The 14,351-nt window shown below is 34.4% G+C and overlaps 1 protein-coding gene across 4 annotated transcripts in view; it reads right to left on the bottom strand.

The window, feature by feature from the left end:
- Window positions 1–643: 643 nt before the first annotated feature.
- WDPCP (WD repeat containing planar cell polarity effector) overlaps window positions 644–14,351 on the bottom strand; it is a 487,280-nt gene continuing 473,572 nt past the window's right edge. For 3 of the 4 annotated variants that reach the window (XM_059405983.1, XM_059405981.1, XM_059405984.1), the window contains 2 exons: window positions 11,795–11,823; window positions 644–1,507 (listed from right to left, as the gene is read on the bottom strand). In XM_059405983.1, the coding sequence (XP_059261966.1) occupies window positions 1,494–1,507; window positions 11,795–11,823 (43 nt within the window). In that variant the 3' untranslated portion in view covers window positions 644–1,493. The remainder of the gene's footprint in view (window positions 1,508–11,794; window positions 11,824–14,351) is intronic. The other variant, XM_059405982.1, reaches the window with a different exon arrangement.

Raw genomic sequence — 14,351 nt, 5'->3', positions numbered from 1 at the left:
GAACTTTTCTACCAGTCTCTCACATCGTTGTAGAAGACAGTGGTAAAATGAATAAAAGGATATGGTAGATCAGGAAATGTGGTTTATATTTTTGGTTAATGACTATTTATTAGAAAATCTGGAGAAAATGTTTGCAATCTTGAAAGAACTATCTTTATCAATACAATTTTTTCATTAAAAACATTAGTTAACTTTTGATTATTGTGATAAAGAAGGATGGGGATAATAAAATGAAAATTTGCTGGTAACTCTACATCTCTTTTTAGTATGGCTCACATACCATGAATTACTAAATCTTTTCCAGAGCAATAGCAAACTGAAAAATCTAATTTGAGTTTTACTTCCTTTCATCGTCATACCGTCTGGTAGAAGTACAGATGAATAGGAAGCAGGGAGAAAAACCTGAAGTATAAAAGCCTTCAATCTAACTTTTAACTATAACTTTTAAGTACATAATTTACTTCATGTATGACATTTGAAAAAGATGCTGATTATTATACACATTTACTGTTGTAAAATATATGCTGTCTGTTAATGAATTGGTATCAAGAACTGTGAAGGTTTTAAGATTTTTACCCTCTTTGTAAGCTAAGAAGTTAACAAGCAACAGTTTCATGCTGGTAGAAGACATGAGACTCCAGAGTCAGAAACAAAAGACAGTTTATTATTCATAGTAATAGGAACTGGAGTGTCAGCCTTTGGTGGGGGCATTGTTTCCAAAGCCCATTCCCACAGGGTGATATAAAGAGGGTCAGATGATACCTGCACACTCAGTGGATAGGATCACTGAGCTTGGGAACTTTAAATCTTTTCAAATGGATGGGGAGCCTGGTTGGCTTGGTCAGTGGAGCATGTCACTCTTGATCTTGGGGTGGTGAGTTTGGGTCCAATGTTAGGCGTAACAACTTAGCAATAAAATCTTTACCAAAAAAGAAAATAAAGCTTTTCCACTGGGCAGTAAGCATGCCTGACCTATGCGCCAGGGATGGTATCTGGCCCCCAGGGACATTCTTTCCCTCATAGCAATAATTCAACAGACCCATAGACAGTTGTCTCCCAATAATGGGAAATTTTTGCTTAATAAATATCTTATTCATTTTGCAAACTAATAATGTAAACAAGATCACAAGAAATGTTTAAAATACTTGGAGAACCAGGTTTAAATATTTTACTTTTTAAGCACTAATGTATAATTTAAGAAACTGAAAATTTTACATTATTGAAAATAAATTAAGGACTTTTACTTAGGATCACTGCTGTTATGCTACATGGTTTTGAAACTAATAAAAGTTCACTTTGAGAATATTCTGAATTTAAAACTCTTAACTAATTCATACTATCTTTTTTCTTTTTAATCTGTACAGGGAGATTCTAATCTGTATTAGGCCATGAAAAAGTTTAGATGTGAAAAATAAAGTTTTTTTTTTTTAAGTGAAAATAAAGTTTTTTTTATTGTCTACACCAAACCAAAGTGAACCATTCTAAGAGAACCATCATCTCCGGTTTCCTGAAAGCAAACAAACAAAAACAATTAAAATCATGTTTAAGTAGAGTACAAATAATTGACTTAATATTTATATCTTTAATATTTTAATTTAAATATCAGAAAACATTGAAACAAAATAAAATGCACTAAATATATGTACATAAGAGAATTGTGTATTTTTCTTACTGTTAAAATATTGATATAGTGTTAATAGAAGTCAGTAAAGAGAAATAACATGAAGCATAACAGGCAAAGAAGGAAGGACAGGATATTAGTTGAGATTTCGAAGCACGTGAAGGCTCCTGCAGTGAAAAGTTGCAAACTAGGGGTCATCATTTGTAATTCTACCTATTACTAATTTGATTTTACAATACTGTCTGTTTTCAAAACTCCCTAAAGAACGTATTTCTTCATTTTGGTATTTTATTGAGTATTTGATAGTGGTTCTTGAGGTAATGTTTCATAGAAAAGATTAGGTTTTTCTAAGCCCTTCATTAAATTTCATGAAGCTGCAAAGAGATCCAAAGACTTCGTCTATTTCCATTTTTTAACTTTTTTTCACTCCCTCCCCCAGTCCCATTAAGTATACAAACAAAGAATTTTATGGTAGGATTCAGAAATTGGAGGATGTTTAAACATAACGCCAAAGGTGAATGATATTATTTGGAAAACAGTACAGTGAGGACATTTTGAAAGTTTGGAGATAACCTACTTAGACTTGAAAGGTAAAGGAGCAGTGGGTCCCTGGATGGCTCAGTTGTTAAGTGTCTGCCTTTGGTTTAGGTCATAATCCCAGGGTCCTGGGATTGAGGCCCACATCAGGCTCCCTGGTCAGCGGGAGGCTTGTGTTCCCTCTTTCTCTGTCTTTCCTTGCCAAATAAATAAGTAAAATCTTAAAAAAAAAAAAAAAAAGAAAGAAAGAAAGAAAGAAAGAAAGAAAGGTAAAGGGGAACAGTAGGAATGGTGGTTTGTACTTTAACATTTCATAATTGGAGACATTTCTTTTATGTAAAAAATTTCAAGTTTTTCCTGAATTATATTTGAAAGTTCTTTTTAGTAAGAGAAGCCTTTTGGAAATTTGTCATGTCTAGAAGAAAACAGGTATGGGATTGGCAAGTAAGAGGAACATGTATGTATGCATGTGCCTCTGGATCCTGATGTACACAAAATTAAAAAAAAAACCCAACCTGGAAAAACAGGTAACAAGAAGAATGAGTAATTTAATATTGCCCTGAGGCATGTGTGTGTGTGCTGGCAAGTTCAGGGGTTTTAGGTAGCTTTGAATTTTAAAACAAAAAACACTGAAAGCACCAGCATTTTAAAAAAAAACATTAAGTTCCAATTCTTGGCTTATAAGCTACTATATAAAAAATCTATCGTGTACATCAGTAGAATGGTCATCAAGAAACCTGGATTTAGCTTTTGGTCTTATTTACTAATTGGCAGAGATCCTAGGTAAATTATTTTATTTTTGTAATATCTGGTTATAATTGTTGGAAGGCCAGATTTTGCATATTCGAAGTATCTGGTTCAGCCATCTTCTTGATGTATATATAGTTAAGAATTACATTTTAAAAAGTAGGAATCTTAGAATTAACTTCTCAAGAATCTCCCAGGACTCAAAAAAAAAAAAAAAAAAAAAAAAAGTCTTTGAAGAGTTTCCTTAAAAATTCAGCCTATTTTTAAAAGTCTTACTTCAGGGCATTTCCAGGATTTCCATGATAAATGTGTTTCGTGCTACATAACATTGACTTGTACCTTACTGAACTTAGAGGAATATTTTGATGATTAATGAAATAATGTATTTTGCATACTTATTTATTATTTAAAATAGAGTATATTAGTTAAATAGAATTTGGAACTCAGAAAAGTAGAAAAATTTACCCATATTCTCACCAGTCATATAGAACTGTTTACTGAGTATTTGCTTCCAGTCTTTTTTTACCATGTTTTCTTTTTTTAAATATAGTTGAAATATTACATACACAATTCTATATATTTTAGAGGGTTTTGCCTCACTTTGCACACTTTTTTCAATGCTCCCACAGTCTTTGTTTTTAATGGCTAAATTTTGTTCCATTAAATACTAGAGCTTTATTTAACTTAACTATTCCTTAATTTTTGTTTATATTTATATGGTTCCTAATTTCCTCTTTTTTAAATAATAACTCAGTGATAGACATTCCTTTTTTTTTGTGACAGACATTATTAGACATGAAATTTTTTCTGTGTTCAGGATTATTTTCTTGGCATAGAGTTGCAGAAATAGAATTACTGGTGCAAAGCTTAGGAGATATTAGGCCTCTGGATAAACACTGTAGAACTGGTAGTTTTGCTTTGTTTCTTTCCTGGTTTGGGAGGAGGTTATTTTCTTTAGTAATAGGAAGTAGGGTTTCAGTGGAGATGATCTTCATCTTATTATGTGCTGAGATTGTGCTTACCCTTGACTGAATGTTTACATGTTAATTCCTGTAATAATTTACTGCAACAAAAGGGTTTTCCCCAGACCCTTGTTTGATTTCGACATACAGTTATGTGCATTTTTCTAAGCCACACCCTATTGCTGTTACCTAATGTTGGGAGATTGCAGGTCACTCTCTTTTAAATGTACATAGACTTCCTAAGACAAATTCTGTAGACAAGATAACTTGTTCTGTAGACAAGTTAAGCTTTGCTTTGCTACAGACTGGATTTTGACCTGTTCCTCACTTAATACAAATATCTTTTTTTTTTTTTTTAATACTAAGTGATCATCTCATTATTTTATATTGTTTCCCTTCATGGTCTCATTCAGCATTTCTGGTTTGGTTCACCAGTAATTAAATCCCAGAAGTACACTATTTTAGAGATAGAAGCAAGTTTCCTAATTTGCAGTCCTTTCATTTTATAGATGAGGAAACCAAGGCTTATACAGTTTAAGTGTTTGATCCAAAGTTACTCATTCAGTGGCAGAACTGGGGTTAGAATTTAGTCATTTCTCTGTGAGGTGCTTTTTTCCATAGTAACAGGGAACATGCTACTTTATGATTAACTCCTATGATTGCCTTTACTTGGTATTTAAGGCTCCTGTTTACAGGCTTGCCAGTAGCCCATCCCTGTGTGAGAGTAGATGCTTTATTTTCTTACTTAATTTTTTTCAAGAGTTATTTATTTTAGAGAGCAAGTACACACGTGTGTTGTGGAGAAGCAGACAGAGGAGAGGATCTTTGAGCAGACTCCCTACTGAACATGGGCCCCCTCACCCCTGCCTCCGTGCAGGGCTCCATTACGCTACCCATGAGATCATGACCTGAGCTGAAACCAAGTCAGTGACTTAAACCGACTGAGCCATCCAGGTGCCCCCAGGAGATGCTTTCTTGTCCAGTCAAGTTGTCCAGTTACTCAAGTTTCACTGTTGACTTTAACTCTGGTTCTTGCATATTTTATATCATACAGGGATTTTCTTTTAATCAGTATTCCAGAGTTTTGGTGCTTGATGCTTTTTCTAGAAAGCGAAATCTTAAATTGACAATCTAGCCGTTGCCAAAGGTCGGCTTGAGACTTCTGATATTTATGAAAGACAGGCTAATAGATAGGCTAACTATCTAATTTTCCAACCTGCTCTGTTAAGTAAACCAGTAGTAAGTAAACTTGTCCTTTCACCTCTCCACAGAACTGCCTTCAGTGAATTGTGATTCAGTGTAATTTGTTTTTATAGAAGGCTTATAATGAAAATATCTATGTGAATAGGACTTCTTTTTCAAAACTCTACTTGAAGACATGTATAGTTTTCTAACACAGGCATTCTTTAGTGTGGAACCAGTGCTGAAAAAACATTTCCATCCAGTTGAATTTACTATTTGCATACTTTAAACTATTAAGTCAGTAAAGACAATAGTAATGAATGGTGTTTTGGAGTTTATAAAATGTTTCCACATTACCTAATTTGACATAGCAGTCTTGGAATGCTACTAAATATAACTATTCCCATTTTACAGTTTAGGAAATAGGTATAAAGAGGTTGTAACTCTGAGGAAGTAGTGGAACAAAACTGGAACTGAGATAGTTTGCCCATTAATCCTGCATTCTTTCTTTTTTAAAAAGATTTTACTTAAGTTCAATTGAATTAGTACATACTATAGTATTTGTTTCAGGGGTAGAATTTAATGATTCATCAGTTGCATATAACACTCAATGCTCATTACATCAAACACCCTCCTTAAAGCCCATCACCCAATTACCCTATTGCCCCACCCGTATCCCCTCCAGGGACACTCAGTTTGTTTTGTATTCCTTCTATTATACTATGGTACCTCTCAAAGTAAACCTATTTCCCTTTTTTGCTTTAGCCTTCCCAAATTCAGAGCTAAACTCTGTTTTAATTTGTATGTAACACCCCAGATATTCAACACCTCCTCTTACTTTATAAGTTTTAATTGATTTTTGCTTTATGTAATTGTATTTTCGGTATTGTATATAAAATAATTTCGTGATTTCTGCCCCAAATCTTTCAGAAAGTAGAGAGGTCATAAATACTAAGATAAATTGGTTTATATCTATGAAGAATGATCACTGTATTATGGCTGTGTTGGTACTTCTGTTTTCTCTCTAATGGTTTATCTAAATCTTTGCTTTAGGCACTATGTTGATACACTTAAAAACATTTTAAAAAAATTTTTCTTTGGATGAAAGATGTAAGTATGAGACTAGCACTTACCATATCTCAACAAATATTTGAAGATGTTGTCATCAAGTAGATTAATAAGCTTTATGATAGTAGTATCAATGAACAGAAAACTTGCTATTTTTATCACACATTTAGAAATTGCATACTTAAACTTCAGTTATAGAAGATGCTCTTTACTAAAGTGGGTAATTGTCAATATGTATATATATTGATATATATGTGCAAATATGTATGTATATATACATATGTATGTATATTATATGTAAATATATGTATATATTACATATAAATAAAAATGTAAGTATATGAATATATGTATGCATGTATATACATTTATATTACACGTAAATGTATATGTAAATGTGTGTGTGTATATATATCCCCAGTATTTACATATTGACAATATAGAGACACACACAAATACACTTTCTGTTTTACTCTCTTCTGGCTGGAATCAACCTTTCTGGGTGATAGAAGGGCCAAAAGAGCAACATAAACAGCAGATTGGTGTATCTGTCATAATTCCACATTAAAAGAATGAGTTTCTGGCATTTCTAAGTCTAAGATTTTTTCCAGACAGTATGCCAATGAGTAGTACAGGCCAGACAGTATAGGTATATGACTATATGATTTAGTACCTATTTGTCTATGACTGAAGTTGGTGGTAGGGAACAAGAGATATGCTCCATACCTAGAAGTGTATTCCAACATGCAAGCCCAAGTTAACTTCTTTCAAATTTGTCTTAAAGTTTAATGGAGAACTCAAATTCTTTTCATCAGCTTTTGTCAGTACAAATCCTTCCCAAAATCTTCCCAGGAGCCAGCTAGACCTCTAGTGGTTTCTTTCTTTATTTTTTTTAAATTGTGGTGAAATGTGCATTGTAAAATTTGTCATTTTAACCATTCAAGAATTTTCGAATTTGTTTTTTCTTCACTGTGGTTGACTCTTAACTGTATCTCAGTTAAACTGTATCTCAGCTGTTTAAATGTGTTTCTTAAAATAGTTCTGGAGAAAGTGGGTAAGAATCTTCTTAAAGTGTACAATATCTATCAAAGGACAGTCTACTAAATTGCAGGGCATCTGAGGTTAGTAATATAACTGTGAAGATGATCTATAAACTTTAAAAGTAAGGAGGAGTTAAGCAGTTGTGGAATTGCCTTCTTTTTGTTTTCAGAAAGACTAATTGGTCTTCAGATGGTAGTTACTTCAAGTTAAGACATGGAACATAATTCCTTTTTCAGGTTTTTCACAAAAGAGAATGTGAATAAGGAAATCTGAAGAACAAACTTTTTCTTAAAAAGTTGTAAATAGGCACTAATATATACTACTTGAGAAAAATGTAGCTACTGTAGTAACAAAGCTTTTGACAGCGAGCTGATTCAAAGCATCAGAAAACTTTACACCCTGGATCTCTCTATATATTACCCAGCAGATTCTATCCAAAGAATTTTCTTAGAATTGAAGTACATATTCTGATAAGGCCTGAAACTAAGTTATGGTTAAAATAAGTAAGGATTAAATATAGTGCCACTCCTTACTTTAACCAGAAAATAGCTTGAGGCCTAAGCAGAATATGAACTTTAAGTGTTTGGGTAAAAGACCTCTGGGGACTGATGAAGCTAGATAAGCTATAATAATATTGGTGTAATATATGTTATTTTTTTAAAGATGTATTTATTTTAGAGCACATAAGCAGGGGGAGGGGCAAAGGGAGAGGGAGAAAATCTCAAGCAGACTCCCTGCTGAACCCAGATCCTGACGCGGGGCTTGATCTTACCATCCTGAGATCATGACCTGAGCCAAAATCAAGAGTTGGCCATTTAACTGACCAAACCAGGCATATTAGGTAACGGAGAGTCTTACATACCATAATAAGTAGCTTAGACTTTATCATATGGTGTTTTAGTCAGGGTAATGATAGGTAGATCACTCTCACAGCTTTGTGGAGGTGAGATTTGAGGTAGTGGTGGCAGTGGGGGGAGGGAGAAACTAAAGATGAGGATATTAATCAGGAAGTAGTATTCCAGGTTGAGATGATTAAAACCTGAATTATAGGGATGCCTGGGTGGCTCACTCGGTTGAGCTGCTGCCTTTGGCTTGTTTTATGATCCTGGGGTCCTGGGATTGAGTCCTGCATCGGCCTCCTTGCTTAGTGGGGAGCCTGCTTCTCTATCTGCCTCTGCCTGCCACTCTGCCTGCTTATGCTCGCTTGCGCTCTCTCTTTCTCTCTCTCTATCTCTGACAAATAAATAAAATCTTAAAAAAAAAACCAACCTGAATTATAGTGGGGCTAGACTCTAGAAATATTTAAGAGCAATAATCAATAAAACTTGATGATTAGCTTTAATAGTTGTGAGTAGGTTATAGGGAATCAAGAGTGACAAATACCATATAAGAGAAGTAGATTTGGGTCTGGAGGGTAAAACAATGAATTTGGTTTTGGATACGTTATGTCTCAGATACGTTAAAGTAACCATAGATGAAATTGCTCATGCTAAACTCAACATCAGCAAGGCAGAACTTAACTAAGTTTCTACGTGTGGCCCTCCCAGAAAAAGAAGGCGTATGTCAACTAGTTAGTGCTTGTCTATTTCGCACAAGTTACCAAACCCTGCTCCAAAACTTCCCTTTGCTCCATATAAGGAAACTAATCCAATTAGCAAATGCTGGGCAGAACTTCCTTGTTCCTGCTCACTTAGTGCTGTAAATATCTCTTGCCTTGGGGCAGCTGGGTGGCTCAGTCAGTTCTACTCAGTTTCAGTTCAGGCTGTGATCTCATGGGTCCTGGGATTGAGACCCAAGTCCTGCTCCACACTCACAGGAGAGTCTGTTTGAACATTCTCTCCCTCTGCCTCTCTTTCTGTTCATACTCTCTCTCTCTGAAATAAATGAATTAAAAAAAAAAAAAAATCTCTTCCCTTTACAGTTTTTTGGATTTCCTTTCCTTTTTGTTTTTTGAAAAAATATTTTATTTATTTATTTATTCAGAGAAAGAGAGAGAGGCAGAGGGAGAAGCAGGCTCCCTGTGGAGCAGGGGGTCAATGAGGGTCAATCTCAGGACCCTGAGATCAGGACCTGAGTGGAAGGCAGACGCTTAACAGACTGAGCACCCAGGTGCTCCTGGACTTCCTTTCTAACTACCAGACTGGATGCTGCCTGATCCATGAATCATTTGAATAAAAGCTTCCTATGTTAGTAAACTGTCTGTGGAAAATTTTCATTTAACAGATATTATCTAGTCAAAGAGATATTTATTTGTTCATTTGTATCTAACGGTATTTACAGAATTCCATACCTGCTGCTAATAAGATGGTGAGCAAAAGGGACACAAATATTGCCTTTAAGAATCTTACAGCGTAGTGGGAGAAACAGTTAACCAGAAGGTATAATAAAAAGTGACATTTATTGTGGTAGAAGCACAGGATGCTATTGTACTTCACAGAGAAGGGACAATTTTTTTTTTTAAGATTTTATTTATTTATTTGATAGAGAGAAAGATCACAAGTAGGCAGAGAGGCAGGCAGAGAGAGAGGCTGATGCAGAGAGCCTGATGCGGGGCTCGATCCCAGGACCCTGAGATCATGACCTGAGCTGAACGCAGAGGCTTAACCCACTGAGTCACCCAGGCGCCCCACAGAGGGGACAATTAACAGTATGGCAATACCTCCGCAGGAACAGGATATATCAGTCTGAAACTCGGAGTTTTAGCAATTATGTCTCTCTGCTACTGATTCCTGAGAGTTGATAAAAACGTCAAGGGATAATATTATAGAACTGTTAAAGAAGAAAAGGCTAAAAGCAAGTAAAAAGCCATAGAAGGAGACAGAAATGAAATAGCAAGGTAAGAGAACTGAGTGTAACGGAAGCTGAATGTTTCAAGATGAAGAGCACAGTCTGTAGTGTTAGTATAGAAAGTGCTGATGAGCTAAATAGTAATAATTGATTTGGCAATTTGGAGGTCATTGGTGACTAGGTGGAAGCAGTTTCAGGTAAGTGATATTTAGTTAAAAGAGAAAATGTTAGTATATTTAAGGGCTAAGATTTTTTGCATAAAGCTAAAGAGCTGCAAGACAAAACACAAAGCAATGAATTAAACTTCTTTTATCTTAATTTTAAGTTGGAAATAACTGTTATATATTTTTAAAAAAAGTTTTATTTGTATTCACTGAAAAAGCCTAAAAGCTATAAAATCCTAGAGAAAATAAAAATGGAGAAATAGTAGGTTCTACATTTAAAGCAGGGAATGTATGAGTCTGGGACATCTTGCATCATAAAAGTAAAGCAGCTGCCAAAGACTAATTGATCCATAGCAAAAGGACAAAGAAGCCAAGATGAAGGGAGACAATTGGCACATCAAAACTGATAATGACTACAGGGGATTCAAACATATCAAGCACCTAAAAATCCATGTGTTCTTAGATTTTAATCTCTCTCTTTCTCTCTTTTATTGGGTGTGTGGAGGTTGTTGGGCCATCAACTCATTACTCTAAACCTGGAGTCAGAAAAACTATGGCCTATGGCCCAGGGCTCCAACCTAGTCCACTCACTATTGTAAGGCTGTGAGCTGGGAAGAGTTTCATAATGAATCAGTTACCATGGTAATCCACTGTAAACTTATGTAAACTGTAAATTATGAGTTCTTCTCTGACTTACACCTAACCTTTTTGAAATTGGTATAACAGTCTTCAAAATGAACTTAGATATGTTAATGGCAGAATATGGAGAGGGACTTATAAAAATTATACATAAAATTATATGTATATTCCAGTGATTGTCATACATACCTTTAGGGCATTACTTATAAAAATTATACATAAAAATAATAAAAATGAATTGGATACCCTTGTCATTATTATAAACCTTTTATTTTTAAACTTATAATTTTGGTGAAATCTTGGCATTTGCAACTATGTGGATGGAGCTAAAGTGTATTATGCTAAATGAAATAAGTCAGAGAAAGACAAATACCATATGATCTCACTCATATGTGAAATTTAAGGCAGAAAACAGATGAACATAAGGGAAGGGGGAAAAGAGAAAAAGGATAGAGGGAAACAAGCCATAAGAAACTCTTAATGATAGAGAACAATCTGAGGTTGATGGAGGGAGGTGGTGCGGGGCGGGGATGGGCTAGAAGGGTGATGGGGGATTAAAGAAGGCACTTGTGATGAGCACTGAGTGTTCTATGTAAGTGATAAAACACTGAATTCTACTCCAGAAACCAGTATGGCACTGTATGTTAACTAAGTAAAATTTAAATAAAAAATAAACTTAATTTTGGATAGTTTCAAACATAATAGAGAAAATGGTGTATGTAAACTGCTATTTTACCCATCACCCACCTTCATCAATTATCAATTCATGGTAACTTTAATTCATGTATATCCCTCCTCCTTTCTCCTCACTGGATTATTATAATTTCATTTGTACACATTCCATTATGCACTGTTTTCTTTTACAGAAACAACTTTTAATATATAACCTTGAAATACTGAAAACTTGAATAGTTATTTAGAAAAATGTTTTCCAGTTAATGTATACCAGTAGGCATCTTATTCTGAGTTCAAAATAATCGTGTATACAATGCTTTTCTTTTGGAATTTAATTGTCTAATGATAAATGTTAAGAGGAAGTGTTTTACCTGTTCTATGCCGTCTTCTTTCTTTTCTCCTTTTAAAAATAAAATATCACAACATTAATTATCTTAAATCTAATAAGGGCCTGTAATGAAAATTGTTAACAGAACCTTTTACTATAGCCCTAGTAGAAAGAGAAATGTTTTAAAATAATCCTAATTTAAACCAGGTTGAAATACTGAAAACTCAAGAGATAGCAACAGCCAAACCCAAAAAGTATGAAAGTATTCCAGTGATTGTCATACATACCTTTAGGGCTAATATCTTAACTGAAGTCAAATAAGTAGACTATGTCTATGTTTTTCCTTCTGTTCTTAAAATGATACCTTAAAACGTGGATGGCAAGTAAGTTTCATGTAAGTGCCAATTCTAGTTGATAAGTCGTGGTTACCTAGAGAATTGTGTTGAGAACGTTTATAAGGCCTCCCCCCCCTTCTCAGTGGAAAAGAATATGGTATTTGTGGGTTATTTGCTCTCATAACAACAATATACCTGTTGGCCCTGGTTTAGAATATCAAATGATACTTTTAAAAGAGAAATCTTTGCTTACATTTATATGCCATTAGGCTGAAGAGAAAAGCTATGTGATAGTGCTACAATTTAATTTCTTTTTATTGATACATATTATATAGACATTAATTTACATATTCTCATCCTTGAAACAAGTAATTGTGTATAATTGGTGGGTATTTATAAGTATCAGTTATGTGTTTCTCTTATAGCTCTTAGTGCATGCATGCATATACCACTCATTTGGCACTATGCTTATGTTAACTTATTATTTATTTATTTAGTCTACCTTCCCAGTAAATTATATTTTCTAAAGCTTACCAGCAGCATTTTACTGTATTCCTCCCTGTAGTCTTAGCACCAAGAAATGCTTTGATGACAGTTGTATTTCTATAAAAATACACATTACTGTCTGTCATTAACTCAGAATTACTTGCTATTTTGGGATATTTTTGTATAGACCAGGATGTTTTGTTTAGTTATATAGTTCAGAAATTGTGTAACACTTCTAATATGATATTTCCATATCATGCTGTGAAATCTGGATTGTAATGCTTTCATAGGACATCTGAATTTTTTTTAAGTTTTTTTTTTTTTTTTAATTTTATTCATTTGTCAGTGAGCGAGAGATCACAAGTAGACAGGCAGAAAGAGAGGGGGAAGCAGGCAGAGAGCCCGATGTGGGGCTCCATCCCAGGACCCTGAGATCATGACCTGAGCCGAAGGCAGAGGCCCAATCCACTGAGCCACCCAGGCGCCCCTGAATTTTTTTTAGAACAGTAGATGGCTCTTGTCTTTAAGTAGATAAAAATATAAATCCTACAGTAAGATCGTTACTCTCTTGAAGATCTTAAGGGATGTAAAGTTAAGTCTCTCTCACAAAGTTGTTCAACAGTTTCTCTTCCCAGTAGTCAATAAATTATAATTTTTTTAAAAAGATTTTATTTATTCATTTGACAGACAGAGATCACAAGTAGGCAGAGAGGCAGGTAGAGAGAGAGGAGGAAGCAGGCTCCCTGCTGAGCAGAGAGCCCGATGCGGGGCTTGATCCCAGGACCTTGGGATCATGACCTGAGCCGAAAGCAGAGGCTTTAACCCACTGAGCCACCCAGGCACCCCTCAATAAATTATTCTTATGACTAAACAAAACTAAAGACAAAAAACAAACAAACAAAAACCCCTACCCTGCTTTTTAATTTTTTATTTTTAAAAAATTTTCCTTGGACTTTAAAAACAGCCCAGGGTACTTTCTGTAGTTTTAAATAGAAATTGTTATGTCTGTAATCTTGACATTTTTTGAGCTAAAAAACTTTATAAAACTTTTAAAAATAGACACCAAGTTTCACGGTATTAGTCATTATCAATCTTCCTTGAATCCATGCCAGTTTTTTTATGTAAAGGAAAATTAACCATGGCAGAAGGGTTAAGGTCTAAGATTTAGATTCTAGGACATCCAAAGAGATTGGTGTAATGAAGTGATTGCTTCTGACTCTGGTATGTTAGTCTTTTAAATATATACCACTGCTGTTTATTTTTCTCATAAAAACCAGTGGTTACTGCTTCATTTAGTTTCTTGTCAACTGTAACAGTCCCCATCTCTTAACTCTATTTGTCTTAGTCACAATAAGGGGTCCCATTAGGTAAAGGGCCAGACAATAAATATTTTAGGCTTTGCAGGCCAAGAAGCAAAACTGAAGATATTATGTAAGTATTTATAGATCAAGAGAGAAAAGTTCTCTAAGTTTTTATTAATAAAATTTAAAATATAATTGAGTATTCTGTGTGATACACATCTAATGGGAATGTGGAGATAGCATTTAATTTGAGGTTCAATTTAATTGAAGTTAGTTTTCTGTTATCAAACTCAACTGCAAATGTTCTGTTAATGTTGATCTCTGTTGATATTTTGTGTATTTCACCTTTGAAAATGTCCTTTCAAACAGGTAGGTGCTACCAGAAACTGACACCAGTCTATCAACAGCATCATATTTTATAGAATTCTGTTAGATTCTTCTCTTGATATTTGCCTTTTAGCATGTCATTACATTGCAG

Source organism: Mustela nigripes, chromosome 7, assembly GCF_022355385.1.
Source record: "Mustela nigripes isolate SB6536 chromosome 7, MUSNIG.SB6536, whole genome shotgun sequence".
Taxonomy (NCBI): domain Eukaryota; kingdom Metazoa; phylum Chordata; class Mammalia; order Carnivora; family Mustelidae; genus Mustela; species Mustela nigripes.
This window is presented reverse-complemented; position numbering and strand designations above follow the sequence as displayed.